General features: G+C 38.6%; 1 protein-coding gene across 7 annotated transcripts in view; it reads right to left on the reverse strand.

The window, feature by feature from the left end:
* Positions 1-2,254: 2,254 nt before the first annotated feature.
* The window catches only part of PTPRU (protein tyrosine phosphatase receptor type U), a 51,967-nt gene continuing 41,292 nt past the window's right edge, over positions 2,255-12,929 (reverse strand). For all 7 annotated transcript variants that reach the window (XM_053454598.1, XM_053454600.1, XM_053454599.1 and 4 more), the window contains 10 exons: positions 7,720-7,836; positions 6,330-6,484; positions 6,096-6,231; positions 5,862-6,011; positions 5,272-5,448; positions 4,847-4,987; positions 4,364-4,489; positions 3,997-4,148; positions 3,369-3,504; positions 2,255-3,208 (listed from right to left, as the gene is read on the reverse strand). In XM_053454598.1, coding sequence (XP_053310573.1) covers positions 3,146-3,208; positions 3,369-3,504; positions 3,997-4,148; positions 4,364-4,489; positions 4,847-4,987; positions 5,272-5,448; positions 5,862-6,011; positions 6,096-6,231; positions 6,330-6,484; positions 7,720-7,836 — 1,353 coding nt within the window. In that variant the 3' untranslated portion in view covers positions 2,255-3,145. The remainder of the gene's footprint in view (positions 3,209-3,368; positions 3,505-3,996; positions 4,149-4,363; positions 4,490-4,846; positions 4,988-5,271; positions 5,449-5,861; positions 6,012-6,095; positions 6,232-6,329; positions 6,485-7,719; positions 7,837-12,929) is intronic.

The following is a 12,929-nucleotide window of genomic DNA, read 5'->3' on the forward strand; positions in this document are numbered from 1 at the left end:
ATTAGTTTTCCTATTCCACTCCATCGAGGAAAAATAACTTCCAAGGTATTCTTTTACAGGTTTAATGAACACGGGGATACAAATGGCATCACTAATGGAAGTGTGTTGCATAAAGCTCCCAGAAACAGATATTTCTCATCATAAACAGTAGGAGACTTCAATATCTCTACTCTTGCCTAATGAAAAGCAAATTGTGAGCTTCGCATTATAACATTCCTAAGACGGCTGTGTAGCTGGGGAAACAAATTGAGTCACCAGACCATTAAGCACCAATGTAAGAAAGGGAGGTATTAACTATGCTAGGAAACTGCATGTAGCAAGGCCAGTGCTGAAGGTGCCACCTTTGCAATGTGTATAGTGCACAAATTAATCTCCTCACTAATTATAATTATTTACAGATGATTTGATAAGGATGCTCTCATATTGTTTCAGAAAGTAATCTATTTTATATATATTCATGCACTCCTGGGAGTAGGTATAGCTATCTGAACATTATGATGTAGTAAGGTTGTAGATTTAAAATAAAACTGCACAGCCAAGTCTATGGAGGGTGTGATTAGGCAGCATAGCCTCCATACTGTAAATATGCCAGTTTTGGAGATCGAAGATCTCCCTTTTTACCCGGCCATTGTGCAGCAGGATATCTGGGGCTTGATTGCTGCCCCCTGTACCTGCTAACAAAGACCAAGTCTGCCTTGGCCAGCATAAAGTATGTAACTGCCTACGACCCATCATAACTGCTTTCCATCATATTCTTCAACCATAAACCACTCCAAGGCAAACACAAATGAATGGCTGAATGATTATGTATCTTACCGTATTTGCTCGATTATAAGACGACCCTGATTATAAGACGACCCCCCAAAATCTGAATATTAACTTAGGAAAAAAAGAAAAAGCCTGAATATAAGACGACCCTAAAGGAAAAAAGTTTTACCAGTAAATGTTAATTCATGTAAACTATTTTTTTTAATAAAAGCTATGATTGAGAAAAATATTTTTTTTTTGTTTTTATTTCTTGTATTTTCCAACCTGTCCCCCAGTTACGCACATCTGCCCCCAGGCTTGCCGCACCAATATGGCACTGTGGCCCATGATATGCCTTTTAACCCTCTATATGCCACTGTGCCCCATGGTATGCCTTTTGACCCCCTATGTGCCACTCTGCCTCCAGAAATGCCTTATACCCCTATATCCCATTCTGGCATTTAGGGGGTTAAAATGCATATTATGGGGCAGAGTGGCATATAGGGAGGTATAAGGCATTCCAGGAGGCAGAGTGGCATTAAGGGAGTTAAAAGGCATTATATAGAGCACTCTGCCTCCAGAAATGCCTTATACCCCTATATGCCACTCTGGCATTTAGGGGGTTAAAAGGCATATTATGGGGCAGAGTGGCATATAGGGAGGTATAAGGCATTTCAGGAGGCAGAGTGCTCTATTAAATGCCCCCTTAACGCCACTCTGCCTCCTGAAATGCCTTATACCTCCCTATATGCCACTCTGCCCCATAATATGCCTTTTAACCCCCTAAGTGCCAGAGTGGCATATAGGGGTGTAAGGCATTACACACACACACACACACACACACACACACACACACACACACACACACACACACACACACTTACCGGTGCTTCCAATTTCCTGGTGTATTGCCGGGGCAGCGGGTTGACGTCTCATTCCGCGGCAGCCGGAAGGAGGTGGAGTTGGCAGCGGGGGTTTGTATGCGTCCGTCGCAAATACCTTCCCCGGCTGTCAGAGATCAGGAACTCTGGAACTCTAGTCTCTGACAGTCGGGGAAGGTATTTGCGACGGACGCATACAAACCCCCGCTGCCAACTTCACCTCCGGAAGCACCGGTAAGTGTGTGGGGAGGGGGGGGGCGACGACAGGAGGATCCAGGTCCCCTGCAGCGGTGCGGGGGATCTGGATCTTAGTCTACTAATCAGACCTCTATTTGAGGTCTGATTAGAAGACGACCCCGATTATAAGACGAGGGGTATTTTTCAGAGCATTTGCTCTGAAAAAAACCTCGTCTTATAATCGAGCAAATACGGTATATTCTCTCTCCTTATATATATATATATATATATATATCTTTTGCTTCATAGAATACCATAATAAAGCACTGAACTGGGTGACCTTCTTTTATGAAGGTTCTTCAATATTACTCTAGGTCACCATGGGGACTATAAATGGCTGGACAGCTGGCTGAAGAACCATGAATAAAGAGCTTGTTGCTAGACACATGTCAAGGGTAACACACGAATTTCTGAACATTTTATTGAAAACAGAATAGTGGTATGTTACCATTTCAGAATACAGACACCAGACACACAAACAGCTTTTCTTATAATACCACTACAATATAAAATCTCAAGCCTGCACCTTTAACATGGATGACAGCCACGGGACCTATAGTATAGAGTTACTAATACAGTGACACAGTGACACAAATGTAAGAAAAACAAGCAGTTTATTTGAGTAGAATAAAGCATGTAAAAAAAAAAACCCCATCGTCACTTATGAGGTTAATACATCATTTACCCTTATATACAGATAAGAATTGCAAACGTATTGTACAGTGTAGTGTAGAGGATCAAACAGGGACATTAATTACACATACAGGCAGACCATTGCCTTTCTGATCAGGGTAGTGCATTACAACCTGTGGTCCTTTTTTGTCATATACAGTATTAAACATGGAGAGATGCCTATATTATAGCAGATCCCATAGAATAACATGAATTAGTTGTTGCTTACATCCCACAGACCTTGCTAACCCAAGAGAACTGATATCAATTTCAGTATCTGTGTGCATCCATACTATTGATTTTAGTATACATCACCAAGTTAAATTGGTTAAGTTTTCTAGCATAAGATACTGCGGGCCGGAGTTTTTGCAACCTTTTGCGTATATTTACAGATATAAATATGTACACACATGTATTGGTAGGACTTCTGCTTTAATCCCAAAACAGAGAAGTTAGGGGACCTTTTATACATAAAGGGTTAGTTACCAGAAGCCCTTTTAAATTAGCAAGAAAATGGTGATTAAAATCCCTTTTGTTTTGGCAGTTGACATCTAGCTATATCTGCTTGGCACATGATACAGGACTGTCACCTAAAGCTTTGTTGAGTACTATCTTGCATCAATAGATTCCAGGTATTCCAGGGCAATTTCATAACAGAAACGATATTGATCCTGTTGAGGAAAGAAAGATGTTAGCGACACTCCAAATTCCATCCAAGTTAGCTGCCCCATTGAAGAAAAAATGCAAAACCTGATGTCCAAAACCTTTAAATTGTCCCTCTTCTAGACATTCTGTGTGAAAGACACTGTATTGCCCTACTGCATCTCTTACCAGCGTCTCCACCATATTTGGTTTGACATTCCTCAGACTTTTGACTGCATAGAACACATCGACTATTCTGTGACACTGGATCATCTCACATAGCATTCCACAGGCACAAAATGTTCCACTGCGGCCTCCACCGTTCCTGCAGAGTCAAAGCTTTATATCAAAACCACTTCACTAACAAATTCACCCAAAGTATGGGTGTGTAACCTTTCTGCCACAGCCATATGAACAGTGGTGGTATAACCTATGTCCAACTGAAGTCCTATGAAATCCAGCATTGTAACCTGTTTGTTCTACGTGTAGTATAGTAACCCTTTTTTGAGCAATGTAAAGTAGGAATGTGTAACTCATTGTGTAATGCTGCCTTGGAAATCTGGTGATCTAATCCCCTTAACTAATGGAGCATTATAAAGTTTAGTGGTGCAGCCTACTTTGTGGTGGTGTCCTTTGGAATGTGGCAATGTAACCTTTTTATTCAGCTAAAGCCATAAAAAGTGAAACAATATCACCGCATAAACTGGAAGATGTATTAAATTTTTTTTCTACCAAAGGCCTGCTAAATGTGGTGGCTTAACCTATTCCTGCATACTGACATAGAGTGACTTCAATGTGAGACTATACCGATACATACAGACAGTGTACAAGGGTCCTGTGTTCCCTGTTTTGTTCCTGCCACTGCTCCACCATAGACAGAAGTTGTAGGAAGGATCTCTTAGTGTCTGGGGTATCTCTGTATGGAGACCAGCGCATGTACTGGAAATGTTTCACCAGGAGATGCTCATCCTACATTGATCATAACAGAAATATTAGAAGTTGAATGATACAGCAAAAAAAAAGAGGATGGAAAGAGCCGATGAGTGCTTAAATTGAGAACATAAGGTGAAAATAGGGGGGGGGGCAACATAATAAAACAGAGTTGTAAGAATAAGAATATATACAAATCTTACAGATAAAGAAGTTGATGGTGTTTTATACATTCCCCTAAAACAGCCACTCACCCTTGTGATGTTTTGCACACGAAACAGACGAGTCACCACATCTTCATCTACTGACCCAGAAACAAACTGCACCTCCATAGGCCCATAACGAGAGATACCACTGTCCGGCCAGTACTGTAGACAAGGCTAATGTGCAACATATGGGAGAAGAAATACAACTAAGCCATAGGCTGCAGAAATAATGACGAAGAACAAATGTTCCAGGTGGGTTGTAGGCAAAACTGAGACTGAGAGGACATGTCAGAGATGTGGTCAGTGACAGATGTTTAAGATGAAATAGGAAGCATTTTAAGAAATACACTGCAAGAAGCATTTCTAAATGCTAATAGAAGAAATGTGGCACATGCAAGTATGCACTATGTGAACTATACAATGCTAGGAATATGGGGGGTGGAGGGACTAAAGGCTGAGGAAAATTAGAAGACAGCACTTTAAAAAGTGTATAAGATTTCTGTAGTCTCATCAGTAGTGGCTGGCACTTACCCATGCAGAATTGGATTGGTTGAGTTGATTTAACATAACAATGCTGGTACAACCGTAGTCATAAACAAGCCTCCAGAAATCTGTAATTGTGTTTTGCAGAGGATGCAAAGTTACAATCACCTGAGAGCTTCTTGTGTAGCTCTGTGGGAAGAACATGCACATTTTAGATATGGTACCTACATCATAGCTCTGAAACTCAAGGAGGCCTATATCTGGAATTACCTAAAAATGGAACCTTCATGTCTTGCTCTGAATGTACTGAGATATTTATACAACTAAATTAGGATCTTATGACTTAACAGAAACAGAAGTGTAGAACACTTGCCTCGAGACAGGAACATCACAAGCAGAATAGCCAAGAACCGCTAAGGTTTCATTACTGACTATGCTAGGAATAATACAAGGACAATACAAGAAATACTTACGTCAGCCAAGGCAGCATTAATGTAATTGCTTGTGTCCTCACCATGGGCAGATAACAGTAAGGGGAGGGAACGGTCTGGAGGTAGTACATCCATGCTGCGGTTTTTGTCCCGGTTGTGGGGTAAAAGGGCAACACTGCACTCCTCTACACCGAGCTGTGCAGTCACTGAATTCAGAGTCTATACAGGAGTGGAAAGAGCAAAATGTCTTTGGTGAGTATGGAGTATTAATGAAATACCTTAATAGTGTATGAAGCATATCTGGAAAGAACTGTTTGAATACTTAAGTTTTGTAAATCAAGGTAATTTCAGGCAAAATATGTGTATTACAAAAATATGGATAAGAAATAACACACAAGTGAGTGATATTGTATATGCAAAGATGCGTGTATTAATATGCAAGCATATGTCATAAAAGTGTACAAACACATGAGAACATGACAGGTATAATCCAGTGGATCAACATTTGAAAGGAGCACCTTACAAAGCTAGCCATTTGTATGTTAGGGAACAGTACTTGAATATATTTTTGGAAGAATAGCAGAATGCTGTGTGAGAACCAAAGTATTAGAACTTTATTGTATCTATGTTACCTGGAATTCATCCCTTAGGTGCGTAGAGTTGCTTTGTGTGTCTATCTGTAACATCTCCTTGTAAGTTTGCTTGAAGTCACAAGCAGGAATAGCAGTATCTCCGCACAGACAGGCCTCAAGGATTGCATCATGGATGAATACGTACTGCTCCTAGAGATATAATGGGGTCCATAACTATTCGCGGAACCTCTCTCTAACGCTACAATATAGTCACTGGTTAACTGTTCAGCTCACCTGTGTCTGCACCATGTTGATTCGTCTAGAACAAAGAGTTTTCACACAATTATATATATCCACAACCCCCTCACACTCAGCCATGTCCAGCATCACATCCAGGACGATGTAGCAACCTGTCCTTCCTGCTCCAGCACTGAGAGACATAGCAAAATGGTTATGAATCGCCACCTTCAAATGTTGTACAGTGACAAACAGAGACAAGACAACAATGAACTTGTCAGAGTCATTCACCTGCAATGCACTACAACAGGTCCAGCATCAGGTGGAGTAGAGGACTTGACTCTGCGTATGAAGGCAAGAAGACCAGTTGCATGGTATGGCACCCCATGCTCTGGCCATGAGAGGAAGTGGAACTGCTTTACCTCATGTCTGACTGTGTAACCTCGCTGAAATAAAAGCAAGGTCTTTGAGAAGGCAGCATGACAGACAGAACAAGCCATGACAGAACAAAGTGACATTGGTTCCTTCGTGATTTAATTAATTAATAATAATACATAGCTAAACGTTTGGGATGCCAGTGATCCAAACCACCGAAGATTGGAATACTGTTTGTTTGCGACAAAGGTAAACATGTATAGACCTCACAGGTACCCTGCAAAACCAGCTCTTCCCCTCCCACTGAACTTCTTGTATGCTAGTTATGTTCTAACATTTTCCACAAAATGTTACTATCCCTGGACAAAGGGCAAAATAAGCACAGTTTTATGGCTGATCTGATGCGAGCTAGAAAGGTAACATTTCATAATGAATGTGCTTTCAGAGAAGAAACCAATGAAGAATGTGAACTACACAATGAGCATCTCCTGGTTAAAATAATAATAAAAAAGAGATTTACAATTACAGTGACTGCCTGAGTGTCTGGATAAATTAGTGCATAATTGGCTTCTTATAATAGTGGGCTAATGGAATAAATACCATTCAGCTTGTGTAACTATAGTGCTGGCAAACTCCTTGGTTACAAAGCAAAGGAGTGAAAAGAAATATAACGTGGTCAATGAAAAGATTCCCAGTTCACATGTTCTTTGCATTGTCACAGCTCAAGTCAGCTATTTTGTCAGTGTATAAAAAAGTCACGACTGCTACAATTTCTATATACCTCCACATTGCCCTTTTCTAGTTTTCAAAACTTACTTACAACAGCAAATACACATTAAACCGTGACTGTTCATTTTGCCTTCCTGATGCTTAAGTGACATCGATGAAGAAAGCACATCTGCTGCAGGCAGCATGATTCATAACCAGATTAGTAAATACACTATTTTATTTTCTGTCTTCGTGCAGCACTACCTTTACTAGGTTGTGCTGAATACACAGAGTGCATGTTAAATGTTGCCACATAAGTCAATAGGGATCCAATTGAATAAAATTGAAGAGACCACAATATTTACCCACTGCTAAATTCTCACTTTGTCTCCCATCTCACTTACAGATGTTTGTCCCGAGTAAATGTTAAAAGCATTTTGAAATAACCTCAACAAGCTCGATGTCTCTTACATGTTGTTTTATTCCAAGTTCAACCCATTCGTATCTTCAATATGGTGATGCATTACAGTGTTAACTATATGTCACAGAATTTGTATCTAAGAAATATTTTATGACCTGAAGCACCAATATTTCTCACCCTCTCTAAGGCGAGTGTCCTCACTGCATATTCCGCGAGTGTCTCAGTGTTAAGTAAGGTTACCCGAATATCTCCATATGTTTCAGTGGACTCAGGCCAATACTTACTGCATTTCACCTGTGTAAAGTAAGTTGACAAGGACAATATCATGAGAAAAAAATGCATGCTAACTTTTTAAAGCTATTTTCCAACTATTCATTTGCAGCCTTCACCTCCGGTGCTTGCTACATAGGATGTCAGTGGGATATAAGTGTACGGCTGGATTCTTCATACACATCCCCACTTTATGTTTTCTCATTTTTTTGAAAGTTATTTGAATTTAAAAAAAAGGAAAACATAAATGTTGACTTTGAGTGTCTGCAGAACCCTACAACCCAGATCTAACTTAACATGTGTAGATCATTACAAAAGTAATAAATGGGCAAGTAACTTATATACAATATAAAATTGCAGGAATGACACATGGAAGATCTATACACAAAATCAGTTTGAAAAGAAACATTCAACAACCATGCCATGACTAAAGTTAAATGTGAACAGAACAATAAGCTGTGTGGGCAGGTAAATAATATTGAATCATATAGTGATGCACCCATGAACTATGGACAAGGGACCTGCTTACGCTCCTTTTGTAAGAACTATATAAATATCCCCAAAAAGTACATATTTGGGAAATGAAGTCTGTCCATCCCACCTAAGGATAACACAAAGCAAAGAGATTTATAGTTCCCAAGGTTGATTAATCGCATGCCACTGTGATGGATATAATACAATGCACACAATTATAAAGAGGGATTACGCTAATTACATTGAGTTCACGTCAGCAGTATTTCGAAGGGTTCTGAAGGAAGACAGTTAATGAGCAAGGAAAATGAGACCAGCAGAGACCAAACAAAATCATTATAGTTAATGTAGATTTACGAGAATACACTATTTAAAAAATGATGTGATGAAAGGAACATTGTTCTTAATTAGCTGTCAGTGCAACACAGCAACAATACTAATGATATTAACCATGCAAGACAACTTGCAGTACTTACCATATACCTTCTATACGTCTTTGTAACTTCTAGATTCCTGTGATGTATCCTAGTTTTTTCACAACGTTTTTGCTACAGCTCCCCCTATCCCTTTGGGTATATTTTATAACATCTCCCTCTAACTATCATGGATTTCTGGAGGATGCTTTTCTATATTTTTTTTTTCACTCTATGTAGCTCTTTCCATCTCTATACAGGACCATACTTTCTCTGTTTGTGACCGATAGACCCAATTCTTTCATATATTTCTTATTAGCTTAAATAACATTTCTATGAGAATCATTAAACCGTAAACTAGGTAGCGATGTGCATACACTTAGAAGAAAATGAAGCTGATCATAATGTAACTATGGTTCAGTTCTAGATAAGTCGAGAAACGACGGCAACTGTTGCCACTGAGGTATTCTCAGCTAGACACCATGTAAACATACTCTACTTATAGAAAATGTCAAAGTGTCTGGAATGATAAACGTAAGAAATGGAAGCACAAGGGTGTTACTTGGGAACAAAACTTGGAGAAGAAGTCAAACATGTCACAGCCACGTACTGGTAATATGACTGACCATACACCTTCTGCAGTGAAACTAATAAAAACTTCAGAAGTGGGATTGAGTCCCTTACTCATGTGGAAAAAAAAAGCTTCAATAACCCACTCCAGATATGCATAGGAAACACATGAGGTAACACATTGTGTTGTCTGTCGGGCGGTACAAACTGTTAAATACATTATTGTTACAGATTTTTAATGTTTTATATTTATCTAAATTTAAATAAAAAAACATAAAAAATGAATGGGAGGAAGCAAAATATTTCTTTAAGTGACAGTGCATATATTTCTTTTGTTTTAGTTCCCTCCTAAACTAGCATTGGTTTATTTCAAGCAATTACATATGTTGTATATTCAGCCCTGCTTTATAACTGATTACAAACAGAATGAGATAATTAAAACCTGCATTTGTTTATTATTTCTCGCTGCTTGTGTTAGTAAGCAGACAAGAGACACCTCTGTGGTACTCCTAGATTTTCAGGCCCTGGGTAGCTGCCTCATTCGTTTCACATCAAAAAATAGAAGAATCTAAATTTGTAACAAAATCACACACTGTGGAACTTGAGCAGGTTGTGAATCATGCACAAAAATACAAGGTACATATTGTTCCATACAAGCCTAAAACCAGATTTACATGTTCATGTTATAGTGAATGCTTTATTGTATATATTTCATACAAAGTAACATTATTTAGCATAAAATACCTGTGAAATAAAATCGCTTTATATGAAAGTACATGAAATAACATTTATGTTGCAGGGACGCATATATATTATTTGGAACATGTGCATCTAACTTTTTTTTAATTAACTAGTGGAACTATTGCGCTAAAAATGATGTTATGTGTAATGTATATTCTTGCCAATCAGCTCAACAGAGGCTCAGATGTGAAAAGGCAAAATATAGGCATCCATAAACTTCATCCTCCAAGTTAAATACATGAGCAGATGGTGATATGAGGAATATGTATTAATCACAAATTATCAGTGTACACGAGTATATCCAAGTAACAGAAGCTAAATAAAGCAACATGGATTTTATGCCTCCAGAGGATGGCTGGCAACTTGCAGCCTGTGATGGAATGTGCACCCAAGTGGACCAATGAAAAGTAGCCCAACACTGAAAAATATTGCAATGAGATATACTATGCATACAGTATGGAATATGTTTCCATCATCAAAAAATCATGTGTAAAAAAAAACAAAAACAAAAAACAGAAAAAATAATACAAAGGGAAAATGAAAAAAGGGATAAATTTCTAGGACACCATCTAGAACAATTTAGAAAACCATTAAGCTAAGTTCATCATGAAGCCCACCTGGGAAGTATTTACACAGTTCAAAATTTTCACAAACTGACCACAAAAAGTGACAGTGAAACTTTTTTTAAAAAAAGGGGGTAAATATCCAATATTCTGTTGTTTGTACATATAGTAAAAAAGTCCCGGGAGGATCAAAAATGAACTTAATGGTGCCCTTGATTGGACTTTTTTGCGATATGCACAAACAACATGATTCAAATGTACCCTCCTTTTTCACTTTAAAAAAGAAAATGTTCCCTTTTTATTATTTTTTCTCTTTTTTTTTTTTTTTCACAATTCACCATTTTTTTTTATGTTAGAAACATATTCTATGGCTGTTACCCTAAATCTTTCAATCAGAGAAGCCCAGAAGATAATTGCTCCCCTTGTCAATCCCCATCTGGTCACAAATATAATCACATCAAGCTAATGTAACAGCAGACTAATTGGAAAGAAGCACTTTAAACCATTTCCAAATCAAGCACACATTAAACAAAAAAGTGCAATGCTACATTGAGGGTAATATTTGGTAAGCAATGCCTATGACTTTGCACATAAACATTTTTGAGATTTTGACAACATTTTGTTACAATGACCAAACACTGCAACAAATCCATTAAAAAATACCTTAAAAGGCAACTTTAGGACAAACTTTAGGACAACGAAATAAACTCCTTCATAATAAAACAGGTTTTTTGTACCCTTTCTTCATTCTCACTTACTGTAAACACAAGAATTATATATTAAAGGGGCTTTCATTAGATACCATTATTTTGATCATACTATATATTACTCATCTACAAAAGCTAATCAAAAAAACTGATAAAAAAAACTAATATGTGTGCTGTGTTTATGATTTTTTTATGAAGCTCTTGCCCGCAGGACAGTACCATATTTGAAAGGCATGTTATGGCGAACATGATCGCTCTGTAAAGTGATCACACAGTGCCCCTGCATATTTTTTTGGTGTTGCTGTATGTCTCGATATTGAGGCATTGCAGTAACACTGGCTGAGCAGAGATTGATGCCTTATAACAACACCGTCCGCTAGAAGAAAGCGGTCTTAGATCGCTTTCTACACACCTTGAAACTCATGATGTGCCTGGCACAAGTGTCGTTAAGGGGTTAAAGGAGAGGTTGAGAAGTTCCCTGAGCCAATGATTAAGCCTGGTGGGAGAAAACACGTGAGACTGTGTTCTCCTCATGCCGAATTCTATTTTGGACAATACTGGTGTTACTGCTGAAGTTGACTTTCTACCGAGGTGCACATTAACAAGCTCTTTCGATTTAATAATTTCATTATAATTAGTGAAGCCACACTGTCTTACGCTGCACTCAGTGGATGTATGCCAAGCTGATTGCATATTCAGGGCAGCTTCAACACCGCCTGTATCCTATATTCCAAGTGTAGCATTACCTGCTTGGACTTGTGTGTGTGTTGTCTGGCTTAGCTGGGTCTGGCAGGAAGATTTAATTAGTTGGCATTTAGGTTGGTCAGTCTGGTTCATGAGAATACCTTTATTATATTGTTCTATTTATTTATGAAAATTACTTCTCATAAACAGAAAACCACATGCCTACCAAGTGTCCATTGTTTGGAAAACAAATCCCCCTGACACTTTCCTTCCCTTCCTCAAAAGCTCAGAATGTTTAGTAGGTTATCGTTATGTTTTGCAGCCCTCAAAGTCACAGTATTGTGTATTTAAACAGAAAAAAATGTGTTTAAACTTGAATTATTGTGTAGATGAATTGCCTCCTTTGTCTTTGAAATGATTGCTTATTTACATCGTTATCTCGGCTCTCAAGTTATTTACTAAAAATGTTTTTCAAGAGAGTTGAACATCTCCTTAATATAACTAAGCGATATCAAGGGCAAACCCCGGTCGGTTTCTCCTGTGAAAAGGTCTGCATTTGCCCTTAATATTACTTGAGATTTCTTATGCACCATGAAGGGCCCACACAGCCCTCCTTTCAGAAGAATATCTAATGTGTTTGCCCTTTGTAATATACAGTGATATAGTGCTTCCAAGATAGCATCAACGCCAAGGTCAGAAAAAAGTTGAAAACTCTTCACTTGCGAATAAAGTGCAGTAACAAGAACATCAGTGGCAAAGAAAAAATAAAGCTGGCAGAAGCCTAATGCTTTTCGCCTGTGCTGGTGCTTATTCACATATGGGGACTAGTCAAACATAGAGGCAAGGTTAGCCTGGACAGCCTTTGGTGTGCAGGGGATAAGGAATGTAGACAGCAGTAGTCATTGCCAAAAAACACTCTCCTGCCCAGACAAACAAAAAACTGGCCCAGAGACTCTGGAAACCATGGC

The sequence above is a fragment of the Spea bombifrons genome, chromosome 2 (assembly GCF_027358695.1).
Source record: "Spea bombifrons isolate aSpeBom1 chromosome 2, aSpeBom1.2.pri, whole genome shotgun sequence".
In the NCBI taxonomy this organism is placed as follows: Eukaryota; Metazoa; Chordata; class Amphibia; order Anura; family Pelobatidae; genus Spea; species Spea bombifrons.